Below are 16,329 nucleotides of genomic sequence, written 5' to 3'. Positions count from 1 at the left end.
TTGTCACTCCTCTCTCTCCCCACTCCATTACACAATCAGTCTAGTCGCAACAAGTGTTCCATGACTTCGAACGTTGAACATTCTAATCCAATTAATTTTTGCAACAATGTTGCAGAAGACACGCGCTACCAGAGAGAATGGATATTATAGGCCTGCTTTTACAATCTCTGGCGCTACCGTGAAATGAAGCGGAGCTGTCCGCTGGCAGCACAGCCTAGGCCTACTTTGCCCCAGAGCAGGGAGCAGCGGAGACTGTCAATCATGCATCATTATCACCCCTGGTAGAAAACTACATTCATGGCAAATATATCATAATAATAATAATAAATTATATATATACATACATTTTTTTTTTTTTTTTTTGGCAATTTCTGAATAGCCTAAATATGGGGCATCGGTATCGGTAGTACTCGGTATCGGCGTGTACTGTAATGATTGTACTCGTACTCGTATCGGTTTTCAAAAAAATGGCATCGGTGCATCTCTAGTTATATGTGGATTCACACAAAATAAAAGAAAAACTGGATCATCATTATGTACTGTGGATCTGTCCATTAACTTTCAACACTGAGGTTCTGTGAGTATTGAAACCCACCCAACTTTTTCACCCTTTCAACATGATTGTTTTTGACATGCCACAAAGTATAGCACAAATAAAGTCAGCCATCAACATTAAGGCCAATGATTTCTGCTTTGAACATGCAGAGAAGCCAGGGCAGAAAGCCCTTCCCTTCACTGAAGTTCAAAGCGAGACAGACAGGTGTCTTCCCCTGGAAGAAAGAGCTCTCTGAGAGCAGTGACTCCTCTCTGGAAAGGTAGTTTAATAATGTCTAAGAACTGCTTATTATTCATCATTGATAGAAGAGAATAAGAACAATCCCAGGTTTCTCTTCAGCACTGTAGCCAGTCTGACAAAGAGTCCGAGCTCTGCTGAGCCAGGTATTCCTTTAACTCTCGGCAGTGATGATTTCATGAGCTTCTTTATTAATAAAATTGTTTCGATCAGAGAGAAGATTGATGGAGTCCTTCCCACTATTATCAGTGATGTATCATCAAGTACAGCAGCTTTAGAAGTATCTTTAGAACCTGATTTGTATTTAGACGGCTTCTGCCCAGTTGATCTCTCTGAACTAACGACAGCAATAGTCTCTTCTAAACCATCAACTTGTGTTTTAGACCCAATTCCAACCAGAATGTTCAAGGAGGTTTTCCCCTTAATCAATACTTCCATATTGGATTTGATCAATCTGTCTTTGTTGACAGGATATGTACCTCAGACTTTTAAGGTTGCTGTAATTAAACCTTTACTTAAAAAACCTACTCTTGATTCAGAAGTGTTAGCTCATTATAGACCTATATCCAATCTCCCTTTTATGTCTAAAGTTCTTGGAAAAATAGTTGCAGCTCAGCTTTGTGATCATTTCCACAGAAATAATCTGTTTGAAGAGTTTCAGTCAGGATTCAGAGTGCATCATAGCACAGAAACTGCACTGCTGAAAGTTACCAATGATCTCCTCTTAGCCTCTGATAGCGGACTTGTGTCTGTGATTGTCCTGTTGGATCTCAGTGCTGCATTTGATACGGTCGATCACAGTATCTTATTACAGAGACTTGAACATGTTATTGGGATTAAAGGAACTGCATTAGGCTGGTTTAAATCATATTTATCTGATAGATTTCAGTTTGTTCTTGTAAATGTAGAATCTTCCTCACACACCAGAGTAAGTCCTGGAGTTCCTCAGGGTTCTGTGCTTGGACCGATTCTTTTCACTTTATACATGCTTCCATTAGGTAACATTATTAGACAGCATGGCATAAATTTCCATTGCTATGCTGATGATACCCAGTTGTACTTGTCTATAAAACCAGGTGAACCCAATAGGTTGGTCAGACTACAAGCATGTCTTAAAGACATAAAGACCTGGATGACTCAGAACTGTCTGCTTCTAACATTTTTCAGTGAGACACGTCTTTTGTCTGGCCACTCTTTATTAAAGGCCAGGTCTGTGGAGTGTACAGCTTACAGTGGTCGTATGAACAGATACACCAGTCTGCTCTGCTTCAGGGTTACCTGTGGCCTGTGAGTTTTGGTGGACACCTTAATCTCACTAGTTTGAGCTATTATGTGTAGGTCCATCACAAAGAAACCCCAAAAAAACAATTTAAATTACTGGAATGCAAAAAAATAAAATGAGGTAGTGTTGTTCCGATACCAAAATTTTGACTTCAATACGATACCTGCCATAAATACCTCGATACTCGATACTGAACCGATACCACGGCCAAAATAAAAAAAATAAAAATCTGGAAAAGAGATGAATAATGGTCCAGCTCTGTCTCACTATGGTTTATTTTTCAGCAGCTTGCTCCTTTCCTGCTGTTTGAGCAAATTACTACAGAGCAAGTATGAGCACAATCTTTTCTGTTAGCATATTGGCTTTTGCTTAACAAGCTACTTTTCTGTCCAATATCAACGTTTGAACAGTGAACACATTAAAGACTACATATTTAAAATACTATTTTATTTTAAACAAAACAAAACATGCCACTACACGGTATATGCCATTACACTATGGTGGACAAACGTACGTCAGAGAATTGCAGTGAAGTATTTCAATCTTTACACTCAAAATAAATAATTAAATAAATAAAATTGCCAAAATAAATAGCCATTGAACGTGGTTTAACAAAAATAAAATTATTGTTTTCCTCATTAACAATGAAATCCCAAATACACTCTCTCTCAACTTCTGAACTTCTGGAATATGTCACTTATTTGAAATGTCCACCTAGAAATAATTATTAACAAAACGGCATACATGCCATGACATTACCAGAACTGATAGAATATTAAATAGCGTTTGCAAGTAATGCTTAAGTCAACATTACTAGCGTGAACGACATGCCCTTTCATAAGCTAACCAGTTGAGAATGATAAAGGCTCTATGGTAAGAATAGCCTACAGTTGCTCCCTCGACAAGTGTTGGTAAAATATGTTGTTTCATATACTCGATAAGAAAGGGGCTGTTCGTGTAGGGCTAATGGTGATTTCAGTCACATTCGCTGACCTGTCAGTCTTTGAATTCTTTGTAAAGCAGAGGATATCTGTCAGCGAGGTGCTTTGCCATGTTTGACGTGTGCCCTCCCTTCGTCTGCACTCATTTGTAGCGTGTCTTAAGCCGGAGTTACAGTTGACGCGTCTCTCACGGCGGTGAAAGACCGTGACGTCAAAATGACGTTTCAGGCATGGCGCTTTGAGAGCTTTGAGGCTCAGTCAGGAGGTGCGTTTGTACAGGCACCTGTACGAAACTGCAGTGAAACAGCACAGGGAGCACGTAAACTCCCAAAACTCGTGGACAGAGATTGGCAGAACTTTGGGGAAAGAGGGAGAGTTCTGTAAGAATGTGTGGAAGAAGCTACGGGACAGATACCTGAAGGCAAAGAAGAGGGCAGAGACTCCAAGTGGTGATGCCGGGGCCTCTTTTAACTGAATTAAAAAATTAAAATGATCCGAATACTGCAGCAGTATCATTAATGGCAGTATTCCTGCTCTTGACAGTGGCATTGTTTTCTTCTCAACTTTCGTGGTTGTAGAGTAGCGGTAACCTTCACGTAGCAGCGACACCTCTGTGACGGAGAAAATTGCAACGACTGGCGCATCGACTTGCGCCACTATATATTACCGGCAGGAAATCGTGACGTCATCAACACCGCTCGCGCTAGTAGACGCGGCAACCATGCTAGAGGCTTTACACACCGGCTTCAGTTGGTCTGTTGGCTTGGCCTCACTATCTGCGAGGTAAGCAAAATAATTCCAGATTTCGCTTCCGAACTTGTCGCCATCTCTAGCGTTACTCTCTCCCTCACTCACTGCTCACCTGCTGCTGAGTGTAGCTGAGTGCACGAGCTGAGGAGGAAAGCAAGTTAGCCCCGCCCACTAGCCCCTAAATGTTTCTTTTTTCTCTTCAACATATTTACGTTTGCATATGTTAATTTTAATGATGTGTTATGGCCCTGGGGGACCTTTGGATCCTGTCCTGCTGGTGTACAACCAATCAACCACTTTCACCATAGACGTCGCGAGATTGGGTCATCTAGCGTAGCGACGCCTACTGATCGGGAGGTGAACTGCCTTGCGTATCTGACAGCCCGGCGGAGAACTTCGAAAGGTTTAATAGCCTCTGCGTGACCACGGAAACGGATTGACGGATAGCGACGGAGAAGCATACCGAGGCCTTTAGAATATTGCTATAGGACTTTTAAGTGTATTGTGTTTCTTTGTTTCTCTTCTTTGTTTGTTTGTTTGTTAGTGTGCTTCAATGGACACACTTGGGAATTATCGTTACCTTTCAGGATGCAACAATAATAATAATAATGATAATAGATCGGTTTTATATAGCGCTAATACTCAACGCCGCTGCCAGTGAATGAAACAACAGCAACTTCCTAACGACATCATTTATTTATAAATAATTGCACAAAGTATTTTACATGACAACTGTCAGCCGTGAGCCTGTTTTCCAGTTGGTCCATCCGGTTTGTCGTTCTCAGCGCGCAGAGTTACAAAAATCGACGGTGTGCGCGACAACGCGCTGCGCCGCCTTTTCATGGCGCGCGCCAGGCCTGAAACAGCATTTTGACGTCACGGGCCACCGGCGCCGTGAGCGACGCGTCAGCTGGAAATCCAGCTCTACACACATGCAGCTCATAGGCGGGACACAGGATTTCACCTCTTTTAATACCTTGTTGCGCAGCTAACTGTAATGACACACTGTGGTACAGCAGTCTTTATAATGCATTTACTGAATCATACTGTCAGTATTAGAACATGATTATGATATTGGATTTGGATGGTTCCAAATTAAACAAAAGATATTCTAGATTTCATTTATAAGAGATGCAAGACAAGAAAATAAAAAACAAGCAAAAAAAGCCTCTAACCTCCATGCTCCAGAAAGACCCGAACACATCTCTCCTTTCCTTTGGCGGCAGAGAAGTGGAGCAGAGTCCAGCCGTTGGCATCACGGATCTTAGGAGAGTATCCTTGCTCCAGCATCCTCCTGACAGTGTAGACATCCCCCGCTGCCACTGCAGCCTGAATCTGCAGCTCCTCATGAAGCTCAGGGTTCCCTCTGCAGTGATGGTTCAGCATCCTGTCACATTTCATAATGGGAATGTTCATCTGTACCCAACTTCTGTTTGGAAAAACCCGTTAATAGATTCTAGATGTCTCGGGGAACTGGCTGGCACATGCTGGCACATGCTGCAATGTGCAGCATGTCTGAAGAAAACATTTGGCCCCACTCACCAAGAGGAGGGTAACCTAAACAGACTAAGGGCTAAAAAAATGTTTGGATATCTGTGCACATCTGAACTCACCATAGACTAACAGATCCAACTCCCCAACTTTATGTTACAGCAATGTTTGCTACCAACCTTCACCTGCAACAGAGGCAGTGTGCATCTCCCTCATGAAAGCCTATTTCTGCAGTGCAAGCATAGTGGGTGAATACTTCAAATGGGCATTATGAAAAAGTATTTGTGCAAATGGTGACTGAATTCCAGTCAGCCATATTCCCATTCCCATTGGCCATATTCCCAAATTTGCCAAGCTCCAACATTAATTACAGATGGGAAGGAGCATCTAGCAAAACAGTTTTGGTATCACCTGCTCAGATTTAGCATGGCCTAATTGCACTCTACAATTGTGAGTGAATGTGCATATGAAAAAGCAAACATAAGAGAATTTTCCACAAAACTGGTTGTGATTGAAAAACAATGTATGTCTAGACTGTTTACACCTTAGACATATTTACAGACATGCAGACCAGGTGTACAGTTTTCTAGAACCTTGATGATATTATACAGTCATGTAACCTACTGCTTTCTTTACACTGGGACATCATATGCCCGGTCATCACTGTAAATGAGAATTTGTTCTCAATCTACTTATTCATTACAATATGGTTAAACTTAAGAGTGGACAATAACTTTGTGCATATGGCCAGCAGTACAAAAAAGTTCTATATCTTGTGAGTGAAAATAGTATATGAGCAAACTGTCTTCAGCTAAAAATATAACCTGAACTCGCTCTGTTTTACTAAATGTTATGAAATTGTCAATATTAAATGTAAACATTTGACATAAAACTCCTTTGTCTGGGTGCTAGTGAGTTTCGTAAGAGATGACACTTCCAGCAGATTCCTTTATGCTTCTGAAAATAATTCTATATTTAAATAGACATTAAGCCTCCAAGGTACATATTTTTGACCAATCTGCTTTTATTCATAATTGACAGACCCTCTATTTGTCCCTCTTGTCCAAATATGGGCACTTTTGGTTACAAAAAAGACCAAGGGCCAAAGATTTCAAAACGGCAGTTTACAAGCCAGTGACTGATGTCAGTGGCATTGCCAACTCCTTTCAAAACCCCAATGCCAAAAAAGTTGGGAGGCTGTGTAAATACGAAAAGAGTGCAACTATTTACAAATCTAATAAACCAATATCTAATTCACAATAGCACATAGAAAACATATTGAAAGTGAGACATTTCACTATTTCATGAAAAATATTAGGTCATCTTGAATTTGATGCTAGACTTTGATCTGAGCGCTGATAACAAGCTGGATGGTCCCTCCCCTCGTTAGTCTGGAGGATGCAGCATCCATCATTTCCAAACAGAATTTCAAATTTGGATTCATCTGACGACGGAACAGTTTCCCATTCTGCTTCAGTCCGTTTTAAATGAGCTTTGGTCTCTGGATCATGTTCACATGTGGCTTCTTCTCTGCCTGATAGAGCTCTAACCTGCATCTGTGGATGTTACGCTGAGCTGTGTTCACAGACAGTGATTCCTGAAGTGTTCCTGAGCCCTGCAGGGATTTCCAGGACAGAATCAGGTCTGTTTTTAATGCAGAGCTGCCCGAGGGCCTGAAGGTCACACACATCCAGGACTGATTTATCAGCCGTGTCCCTGTTCACAGAGAGGTCTCCAGATTATCTGAATCTTTGGATGATATTATGTTCTGTAGATGATGGAATATTCAAAATATTCATTACTTCCATTGAACAACATTATTCTGTAATTGTTCTACTATTTGTAGACAATGTTGTTTGCATATTGCTGAACCTCTGTCAATCTTTACTCCTGAGAGACTCTGTCTCTCTAAGGTGCTCTTTTTATACCAAATCATGTTACTGACCTGTTGCAAATTGACTTAATTAGTTTGAAATTGTTCCCATCGCTATTTCTTTTTAGTACCACTTACTTTTCCTGCCATTTGAAATTTTCTAAAACGTGTTCTTCACATCAAATTCTAGTTGAGCTCATGTTTGTCATGAAATAGCAAAACTTCCACATGGAAAATGTTTTATATGCTCCATTACAAATAAAATATTCCTTTATGACTTTTGAAAATAACTGCACTTTGTTTTTATTACATCTTACATTGTACAAATGGAAGTTATACATAATTTATGCCCTTCTGCACTGATTATTACTAATTTGAGCTAAATAGCAGCATAATGACAGTCCCTTTAATTTATTCATTTATTTGCTTTTCTTAACAAGGCTCAAACCATGCCAGTCTAAAGTATGGACACACCTACCCAATCTTGTGTCCAAAAGAGTTCCAAAACTTTTATATGGTAATGTCGATTTTGGAGAATATTTTGGTTGAAACTATAAGTCTCTCAGGTTTAAGCTCACGAGGATGGGAAACCATATTGTACCTTTTTACCAGCTGAAGAGACGGACTTCTCTTCGTCATATCGCAGCTGCACCTGCAGATTCATCAAGACGGAGAGAGTTAGGAAGATACTCGATCTTCAATAGATTTCCCTGCACACTCATGAACAAAACACTTGTAATTAAGGCTTACACTACAAGTCAAGCTCATGTTGCTTATTGTATTAATATTACGAGCAAGAATTTTTTTTTTTAAATTATAAGAAAGAGCAGATATTTTAGGACAAATCACAAAGGAGAGAAAAATGTGAATAACAAAGATTTTTAAAACTAAAACTTTGCAATTGGCACAAAGCTAGTTACATTCAACAACAAAAACCCAGAGTGTACGTAAATGTGGGACATGCAGGATAATCATTTAGAAGCTCCTGCGGTTTGCTTTTGACACCAAAGCGTTTGCTAATCTTTCAAACCTTCTTGAACCAACTCAGTTACTGTACTGATTGATGGAGAAACAATAGACGATGGAGTAGCTCTGTTAGCAAATATAGCCAACAATTTAAACTGTGCAGCAGCAAACAACAACAAGGGCCAATGAGATTCCAAGGGTGAGAAAAATGTATTTCACACACTGAAGCAAATGTTATGAAGGCAATATTTTTCTGTAGAAAAAGAGTCATTTGGGGTTGTGTTTAATCCAAGCTGTTAGCTGACGCTAGTTAGCCTACAAGCTAACTAACTCAGTAGCTTTTCACTAGTTGTTTGTTTACTCTTTATACTTGAACAGTTCAGATCGAATAAAGGCCAATAAAATAAGTGTGTCGACAGAAAGAGAAAACTGTATATTTACAGGAAAAACAGCATCTCTGATACGATAAAACAAAGACTTACTAGACAGACGCGGAGGAGACGTTTAGCCAATCAGCTTCCAGGGAGGATTGGACTTGCCAAAGCTGCATTTTTTCTGGCACTTTCAGCTCAGATACGGCACAACACGGCCAAGTTTACAGTTGATCAACACTCTCCTAACCACCGCTTAAGTCAATGTTGAGGCTCATTTCGCTGACAAACAATTGGCTTTAACCAAAAAGTCTGTGAGTAGCTACAACACTGTGACCTCAACAGGAAAAACAATGAAACTTCCGTTTACATATTTACAAAATAAAAGCATTGTTTTTTACAAACTGGGGACCGAAGCATCGTCAACGCCTGCCCCCGAAACGTAAGAACAGCGTCCCGAACTGCTATTGTCAGAGGAAAAAGGAAATGTACAAAAGTAGCGTTCCTTTGTAGTGTTGCTTTGTGATATACGGAAGAGTATTAGGGCCAAGGCATAAGAAAAACAAATAATATTTTGCCTGTCGAGATTAAAGTCCACATGTCGAAAATAAAGTTAGGCAAAATATTATTATTTTTTCTTATGCCTGGCCCTAATACTCTTCCGTAGTCATATGATAAGAACTGACATCGAGGTGAATTAATAGTTTCAGTGGCATATTTAGCTTGAACGAGAGATTTATACGAAATGGAACGGGTGGAGGGATGGTTCATGGTTGCTTTTAACCAGGCCCGGAGTGGGACTCACTTTCAGCCCACTTTAGATTACAACCTATTATTAAAATCATGTCATTATAACCTTACATTTGATATGGAAAACACATTTTGACTTAACCAATTAAGATATTTTCCATGGCAAAATATGCAGGTTTATTTCATATTACTTTCATCCTATTCCCTTTCAATTGTGGGCTTTGTGTATTTACTATCTTACTTTTAATGATAAAAAACATAACGGGTCACTACTATCGTTTGGGCATAGAAAGTGGTTATATTGGAAGCTTGCTTGTTCACAGACGCAGTCCCCTCATCACTACTGGCTCTGCTTCTGACACTAAATCACATTTTAAAAATGGTCATATTTCGCATCAGAAATCTCCCCTTTTTACAAAGCCTTCTGTTCAATTCAGGTCAGTTTCATTAATGTAGTAGCGCTGAATCATCTTGCATCTCAGGGCACTTTTCATAGAGCAGGTCTACGCCATACTTTTCATTATATTAATTCTAATAATATTCACTCAATCCTACCCGCCCACTCTGGACTTGTGGGCTCATGGCTGGTGCTTGGTGCTGTATCTTGCTTCTGACTCTGAGGGGTACAAGACAAAGTTTCCCAGTTATGTGGCGTCGCATCATACTATTATTCAAACTCTAATAACGTTACGTTATATGCCACAATGTCACGCAATTCATTGACTTGATAATTATTTAACTTGAACGGAGGTTTGCAGGCAAAGTTCAACATATTGCCTTGTCCGTTTCATCGTCCTCATTTGACGTTACAAGCCGCAAGCTCGTTTTAGTGAAAAAGTTGCCAAACGGCTGTATACTTGCAACCACAGTAATTGTCATGTGACTGGAGAGCATATGGCAGGAGAGCAGAGTTAGCTCCATTGAGCAAGAGTAAGTTTATTGGTCATCATTTCCATCCATCCATCCATTTTCTATACCGCTGAATCCGTCGGTCGGGTCGCGGGGGGGCTGGAGCCTATCCCAGCAGTCAATGGGCGAGAGGCAGGGTACACCCTGGACAGGCCGCCAGTCCATCACAGGGCCACACAGAGACAAACCAGACAAACAACCATACACACGCTCACACTCACTCCTAAGGACAATTTTAGAGACACCAATTAACCTGACATGCATGTTTTTGGACAGTGGGAGGAAGCCGGAATACCCAGAGAGAACCCACGCATACACGTCATAATTTCCAAACTGACAAAAATATAATTTTATGTTGTGTATTTTGAGTATATTTAATTCTAACTCTAAACAAAGATTAGCATGCTAACATATGAGAAAAAAAAATCATATTGTGTATACACATAAAATACAAGAAAAGAATAGATACTTAAATGTGACATCTTCTCGTCTTTAGATGGCATGCAAGACCACAGCAGAGAGATCAAAAGCATACAGAAAAACAATTAAATCAGATCCACCTAAATACCAAGAGTTTCTCAGAAAAGAAACACAAGGTTTGGTCAAATCTGTGACAAGAATTGATACACAGAGAGAAAAGAAAAGTTGGAAGACAATGGCAAACTTCTCAACAAAACAGACGCAGAAAGTTGAAACGACTGGCTCAAGTTGAGAATTTTATGGCTCAGACCCAGAATATGTCTCGACGGGCAACTCCAGCTCCGCTGAGCCACCTGACACACCTCACCTGCCCGCACCTAAAAGCTGTAGACAGAGGGGAAGGAGAAAAAGGGTTGCAAAGACACAGGCAGAGATGTACAGAGATCCTTATGCAACTCCTGTGATGCTTGAAGATGCTTTATGGAAGGTGGAAAAATACAAGAAAAGATGTGACAGACTTAAGAAGAAAATTGAAATAGTCAATTCCCCCAAGCTCAAAGCCAAACAAAAGATGAAGCAAAGAAGACAGGATTTAAGAAGAACTCTCCTGTTTCAGAACACAATACTTTCATAGAAATACCGCTCTTAAGCCAAAAAAGAGTTTGGGTTCTTTGTGATCACCATAAACCGTCTTTGTTTTGCTTCCAAAAGCAAGTCTAACTTTTGCAACTGGCTTGTAGGTTTCAGCACATAGAGGGAACAGGGAATAGCAATTTTTTAACATCTGATTAAATGTGCATAAAAGTTTTAAGTTTAAATAACAATGTTATGTTTCAAAATTGATGTTAGTTTGTGTCGATTTTAATAAAAGTGAACATTTTTCAGCAATTTTCTGTGCCACAAGTGCTTTCTTTTCCACCACACTGTCATGTCCATCACAACTTATATTCATACATATAATTCATAATAATAACACAGCCACTTTAATAAAGTTTTTTAGTTTTTGAAAATTATATTATTATGGTTACAATTCATTTCTGGGATTGGAAAACTCATGTGCCATGTAAGGACTTGATTTAAAGATTTCAGTAGAATATTCAAAATGTGTTTGTTATCTAAACAATGGGAAAATATTATCTTTAAAATGCTTAGAATAAATACAAAATATACATTTGAGTACATCTATATGTGAAATTTCATTAAATCTTTAGAAAATATGTATTATGTTTGTACTTCTGTTTGAAAAACACTTTTGTGGTGTGATAGAGATGATGCTTTCCTCTAAATGTAGGACTAAAATAAAATAAAAATGATATATTTCTTAAATAATATAATTTCAACTACTATCAGAAGGTGTTTCTACACGATGGAGAAGTGCCTTGAAATGACATTTGGCGCAATATAAATAAATACGTATTAGATTTTGTAACCATTCTCCAGACCAAAAAAAAACCAAAGAAACCAAAGAAAAATGCATAGAACAGCATTTCCAAATCACTCTGACTCAGTAGTTCTTTAGTCCTTGAAAGATTCTTTACGTGATAGTAGGCTGACAGGTCTGAGTCAATAATAACACCCAGATTTCTGGCTTGGTTTATGATTTTTGATATTACAGACAGACTCTGAGCACAAACTTTTAGCTCCTCTTCTTTGCCTCCAAGGACAATGACCTCTGTTTTGTCTTTGTTTAAGTGTAGGACATTCTGGATTATCCCATTGTTTATTTGTTCAAGGCACTTAAAGGCAAGGCAAGGCAAGGCAAATTTATTTGTATAGCACAATTCAACTACAAGGCGATTCAAAGTGCTTTACAGAGACATTAAAAGAGTAGAAATAAAAAGCATGATTTAAATTTTAAACAAAAAAGAAAGAAATAAGAACAATAGATCAAATCAGTAGTTAAAATGTGATTAAGTTTTGAGCTTTATTCAAATGCAGCTGAAAATAGGTGTGTCTTCAGCCTGGACTTAAATCCACTGAGTGTTTCAGCTGATCTGAGGCTTTCTGGGAGTTTGTTCCAGACATGTGGAGCATAGAAGCTGAACGCAGCTTCTCCATGTCTGGTTCTGACTCTGGGAACTGATAGAAGACCGGATCCAGATGAGCTGAGGGGTCTGGAAGGTTCATACTGGGTCAGGAGGTCACTGATGTATTTTGGTCCTAGACCATTCAGAGCTTTATAGAGCTGCATCAGAACTTTAAAGTCTATCCTCTGATGGACAGGCAGCCAGTGTAAAGACCTCAGAGCTGGACTGATGGGGTCCACTTTTTTGGTCTTAGTGAGGACTCAAGCAGCAGAGTTCTGAATAAGCTGCAGTTGTCTAACTGACTTTTTAGGTAGACCTGTAAAGATGCTGTTACAGTAATCAAGCCTACTGAAGATGAATTTTTCCAGGTCCTGCTGACACATCAGATCCTTTAACCTTGATATTTTCTTAAGGTGATAGTAGGCTGACTTTGTTACTGCCTTAATGTGTTTTTCCAAATTTAGGTCTGAGTCTATCACTACACCCAGATTTCTGGCCTGGTTGGTAGTTTCTAGGTGTATAGATTGAAGTTCTGTGGTGACCTGTAATCATTTCTCTTTGGCTCCAAAGACAGTTACCCCAGTTTTGTTTTTGTTTAGCTGGAGAAAGTTGTGGCACATCCAGTCATTAATCTCCTCAATGCATTTACCAAGAGCCTGTACAGGGCCTCGGTCTACTGGTGACATTGTAATATATATCTGCGTGTCATCTGCATAGCTATGGTAGTTTATTTTGTTGTTTTTTTATAATCTGTGCCAGTGGGAGCATGTAGATGTTAAACAGAAGAGGTCTCAGGATGGAACCTTGGGGAACTCCACATGTGACTCTGGTGTGCTCAGATGTAAAGTTACCTATTGACACAAAGTACTTCCTGTTCTCTAAGTATGTTTTGAACCAGTTTAGTACAGTTCCGGAAAGACCCGCCCAGTTTTCCAGTCGTTTCAGTAATATATTGTGGTCAACTGTATCAAATGCAGCACTGAGATCTAGAAAAACTAAGACTGACATTTTTCCACCGTCTGTATTCAGACATGTCATTAAACACTTTGGTCAGAGCAGTCTCAGTGCTGTGGTGCTGTCCAAAACCTGACTGGAAGGTATCATAGCAGTTATTTTGTTTTAAAAAGTAATTAAGCTGTTGAAATACTGCTTTTTCAATGATCTTTCAATGAGATTTTTAAGGGGTAGAGTTTGTAAGGTATTATAATACCCAGGTGATATGGTGATGTAGTTTTGAGTGTCATCTGCATAACTGCGGTAACATATTTTTTGCTGAAAAAGGGACCTGGACGCTGTTCCAGTTCAACTCTAGCTAATCTCAAACACGCAGTACTCAATGTCAGATCTTTAAGTAACAAATCATTCTTAATTAATAGTTTTATTTCCTCTCACAATCTTGATTTTATGTTTTTAACTGAGACATGGCTCGACAAAAACACAGCTAATGCAGTCCTGATTGAGTCTAGTCCGTCTCACTTCAATTTGGTGTCTGGAACACGAGAAAACCAGAAGGGTGGGGGTGTTTGTGCCATGTTCAGGGACAATACACCCACCCACAAGCTGTCATTTGGGGTTTTTTCCTCATTTGAGTATGTGTCATTCAAAATGGAGATAAAACAATCTTCCATACTTTATATCATCATTTACAAACCACCACAGAATTGTTTTATTGATGTTTTTACTGAATTACTTTCAATTGTGTGCACTGCTTTTGACCGTTTAGTCATAACAGGGGACTTGAATGTGCACGTGGATGTAGCCCTTAACAAGCAAGCTAAAGAGCTCACTGCTGTCCTTGAAATGTTTGGTCTAACTCAGCATGTGACTGAACCCACCCACAACAGAAGGCACACTCTAGATGTGCTCATTTCAAGGGGTGTTGTTATTTCAAACGTGGATGTCGTCGATGTTGCTTTATCTGATAATTTCTATGTTTTCTTCGACCTATCTGTTATACCCAAACCAGCAGCTGGGTCTGCAGTTGTTCAGGGAAGACTCATAAATGACAGCACAGGGACACAGTTTATGGAAATGATTAGGTTTGAGAACACCCCATGTAGTAGCACTTTCCACAATCAAAAATTAAGTGGTACTTATCTGGGGGGGCTCAGTAGGGTTTCGATGCGTGTCCACGAAAAACATCAATCACTGCATGCCGTCATCTTTATGCTTGTTTATTCCAAGGACTCAAGGTTTCATTTAACTCAAAATAAACATTTCATTTTCTCACGAGTCACGACTCACGATCGAAAAGATTTCTGCGTGAAGCTCCCCCGGATTCTCAATGCTGAACTAAATCACCCACTAACATATATCACCTGTGCCTCTACCTGGCTCGCCGTGGCCAAACCCACCTGGCTCCTACTCCAGCCACGAGCGCAGGAAACAAAACTTAGGCAGCAATGCAGTCTATACAAAACCGGCCCCTAATTATAAGGCAGGGGGGCTTATAATTAACTTTAACATAGCTTATTAACTCATATCTATGGCACATTATTACACATTCATAACATTATAATACAGAATCTTCTTGGTCCTTGGTCCTTGCTGAAAAGAAAAAAGGTCATTCGGGGCAGCGATCTGCCTACACCCCTATAGTCATTAGTCGTTAGTTCATGAGTTATGGTCTAGTCGTCAGCCTCACAAATAAGGCATAGTTTGTCAACTGGTCTTTCGAGGATGTTGCTCCTGGTCTTGACCAGCGTCCGACGAACAAGACCTCTGGCGTCCAGCGTAGTCTGCTCCACTCTGCCAAGTAACCATAAACTCCTTGGTGAATTTTCATCCAGGATCATGACGACATCTCCAACCTTGAGGTTTCTTTTTATTCTGTTCCATTTCTGGCGCTCCTGTAGGCTTGGGAGGTATTCCTTTGCCCATCTTCTCCAAAATAAATCGGCCAGATACTGAGCCTGCTTCCACCGTCTTCGTGAGTAGCAGTCTTCTTTGCTGAAGAGACCAGGGGGAAGCAATGGCTTTTTCTTAAGTAGCAACAAATGATTTGGCGTTAAGGCCTCTATATCGCCTGTGTCTTCAGATGTTGTGGTTATAGGCCTATCATTTATTATAGCCTCCACCTCGCATAACACAGTTTGTAGGCACTCGTCATCCATCGTTTGTTCACCAAGCACTGACTTTAAAATCCTCTTCACCAATCTCACTTGCCTCTCCCATATTCCACCAAAATGTGGTCCAGCAGGTGGATTAAAGATCCAACGTATCCCTCTTTCTGCCAAGGTGTTTGTGATCTTTGTCTGATCCATTTCTCTTATGGCAGCTCTGAGCTCTCTCTTGGCCCCTACTAGGTTCGTGCCGTTGTCAGATCTGATGAGATCCACTTGTCCTCTTCTACACATGAAGCGTCGAATGGCGTTGATGCACGAACTTGTGTCGAGGGTGTGAGAGACTTCAATGTGCAGGGCGTGCGTTGTCAAACAAGTAAACAGTGCTCCATATCTTTTAACAATGGTGTGACCTCTTTTGACCTCTATGGGCCCAAAATAATCCATTCCTACGTGTGTGAAGGGGGGTTTATCAGGTGTCAGCCGATCCACAGGTAGGTCTGCCATTTTTTGTTCTTGAGCTCTTGAATGATATTTTCGGCAAGCAACACAATGAAATATAATTTTTCTCACTGCTGCGTTCGCTGCAGGTATCCAGTACCGCTGACGAAGGCGAGAAAGCATGAAGTTCCTGCCAGAGTGTCCAGTTTTGTCATGAATGTCCTGTAACAACAGGTTGGTAGCATGGAGACCT

At 40.1% G+C, this 16,329-nt stretch overlaps 1 protein-coding gene, 1 long non-coding RNA gene and 1 pseudogene across 2 annotated transcripts in view; 1 reads left to right on the top strand and 2 right to left on the bottom strand.

The window, feature by feature from the left end:
- The window catches only part of asb7 (ankyrin repeat and SOCS box containing 7), an 18,944-nt gene extending 10,099 nt beyond the window's left edge, over positions 1–8,845 (bottom strand). Inside the window, exons 1-3 of the mRNA XM_075460309.1 lie at positions 8,579–8,845; positions 7,732–7,782; positions 4,942–5,153 (exon numbers count right to left, since the gene is read on the bottom strand). Of these exons, the coding sequence (XP_075316424.1) occupies positions 4,942–5,153; positions 7,732–7,769 (250 nt within the window). The 5' untranslated portion in view covers positions 7,770–7,782; positions 8,579–8,845. The remainder of the gene's footprint in view (positions 1–4,941; positions 5,154–7,731; positions 7,783–8,578) is intronic.
- Positions 8,124–11,434, top strand: LOC142376809 (uncharacterized). Its single transcript, XR_012769481.1, has 2 exons — positions 8,124–8,295; positions 10,623–11,434. It is a non-coding gene; the product is annotated as an uncharacterized LOC142376809 (long non-coding RNA).
- Positions 11,435–12,470: 1,036 nt separating this feature from the next.
- Positions 12,471–16,329, bottom strand: part of LOC142382986 (uncharacterized) — a 95,263-nt pseudogene continuing 91,404 nt past the window's right edge.

The sequence above is a fragment of the Odontesthes bonariensis genome, chromosome 1 (assembly GCF_027942865.1).
Source record: "Odontesthes bonariensis isolate fOdoBon6 chromosome 1, fOdoBon6.hap1, whole genome shotgun sequence".
Classification (NCBI taxonomy): Eukaryota; Metazoa; Chordata; class Actinopteri; order Atheriniformes; family Atherinopsidae; genus Odontesthes; species Odontesthes bonariensis.
The sequence above is the reverse complement of the archived record's forward strand: the minus strand, read 5'-3'. Positions and strand labels throughout refer to the sequence as shown.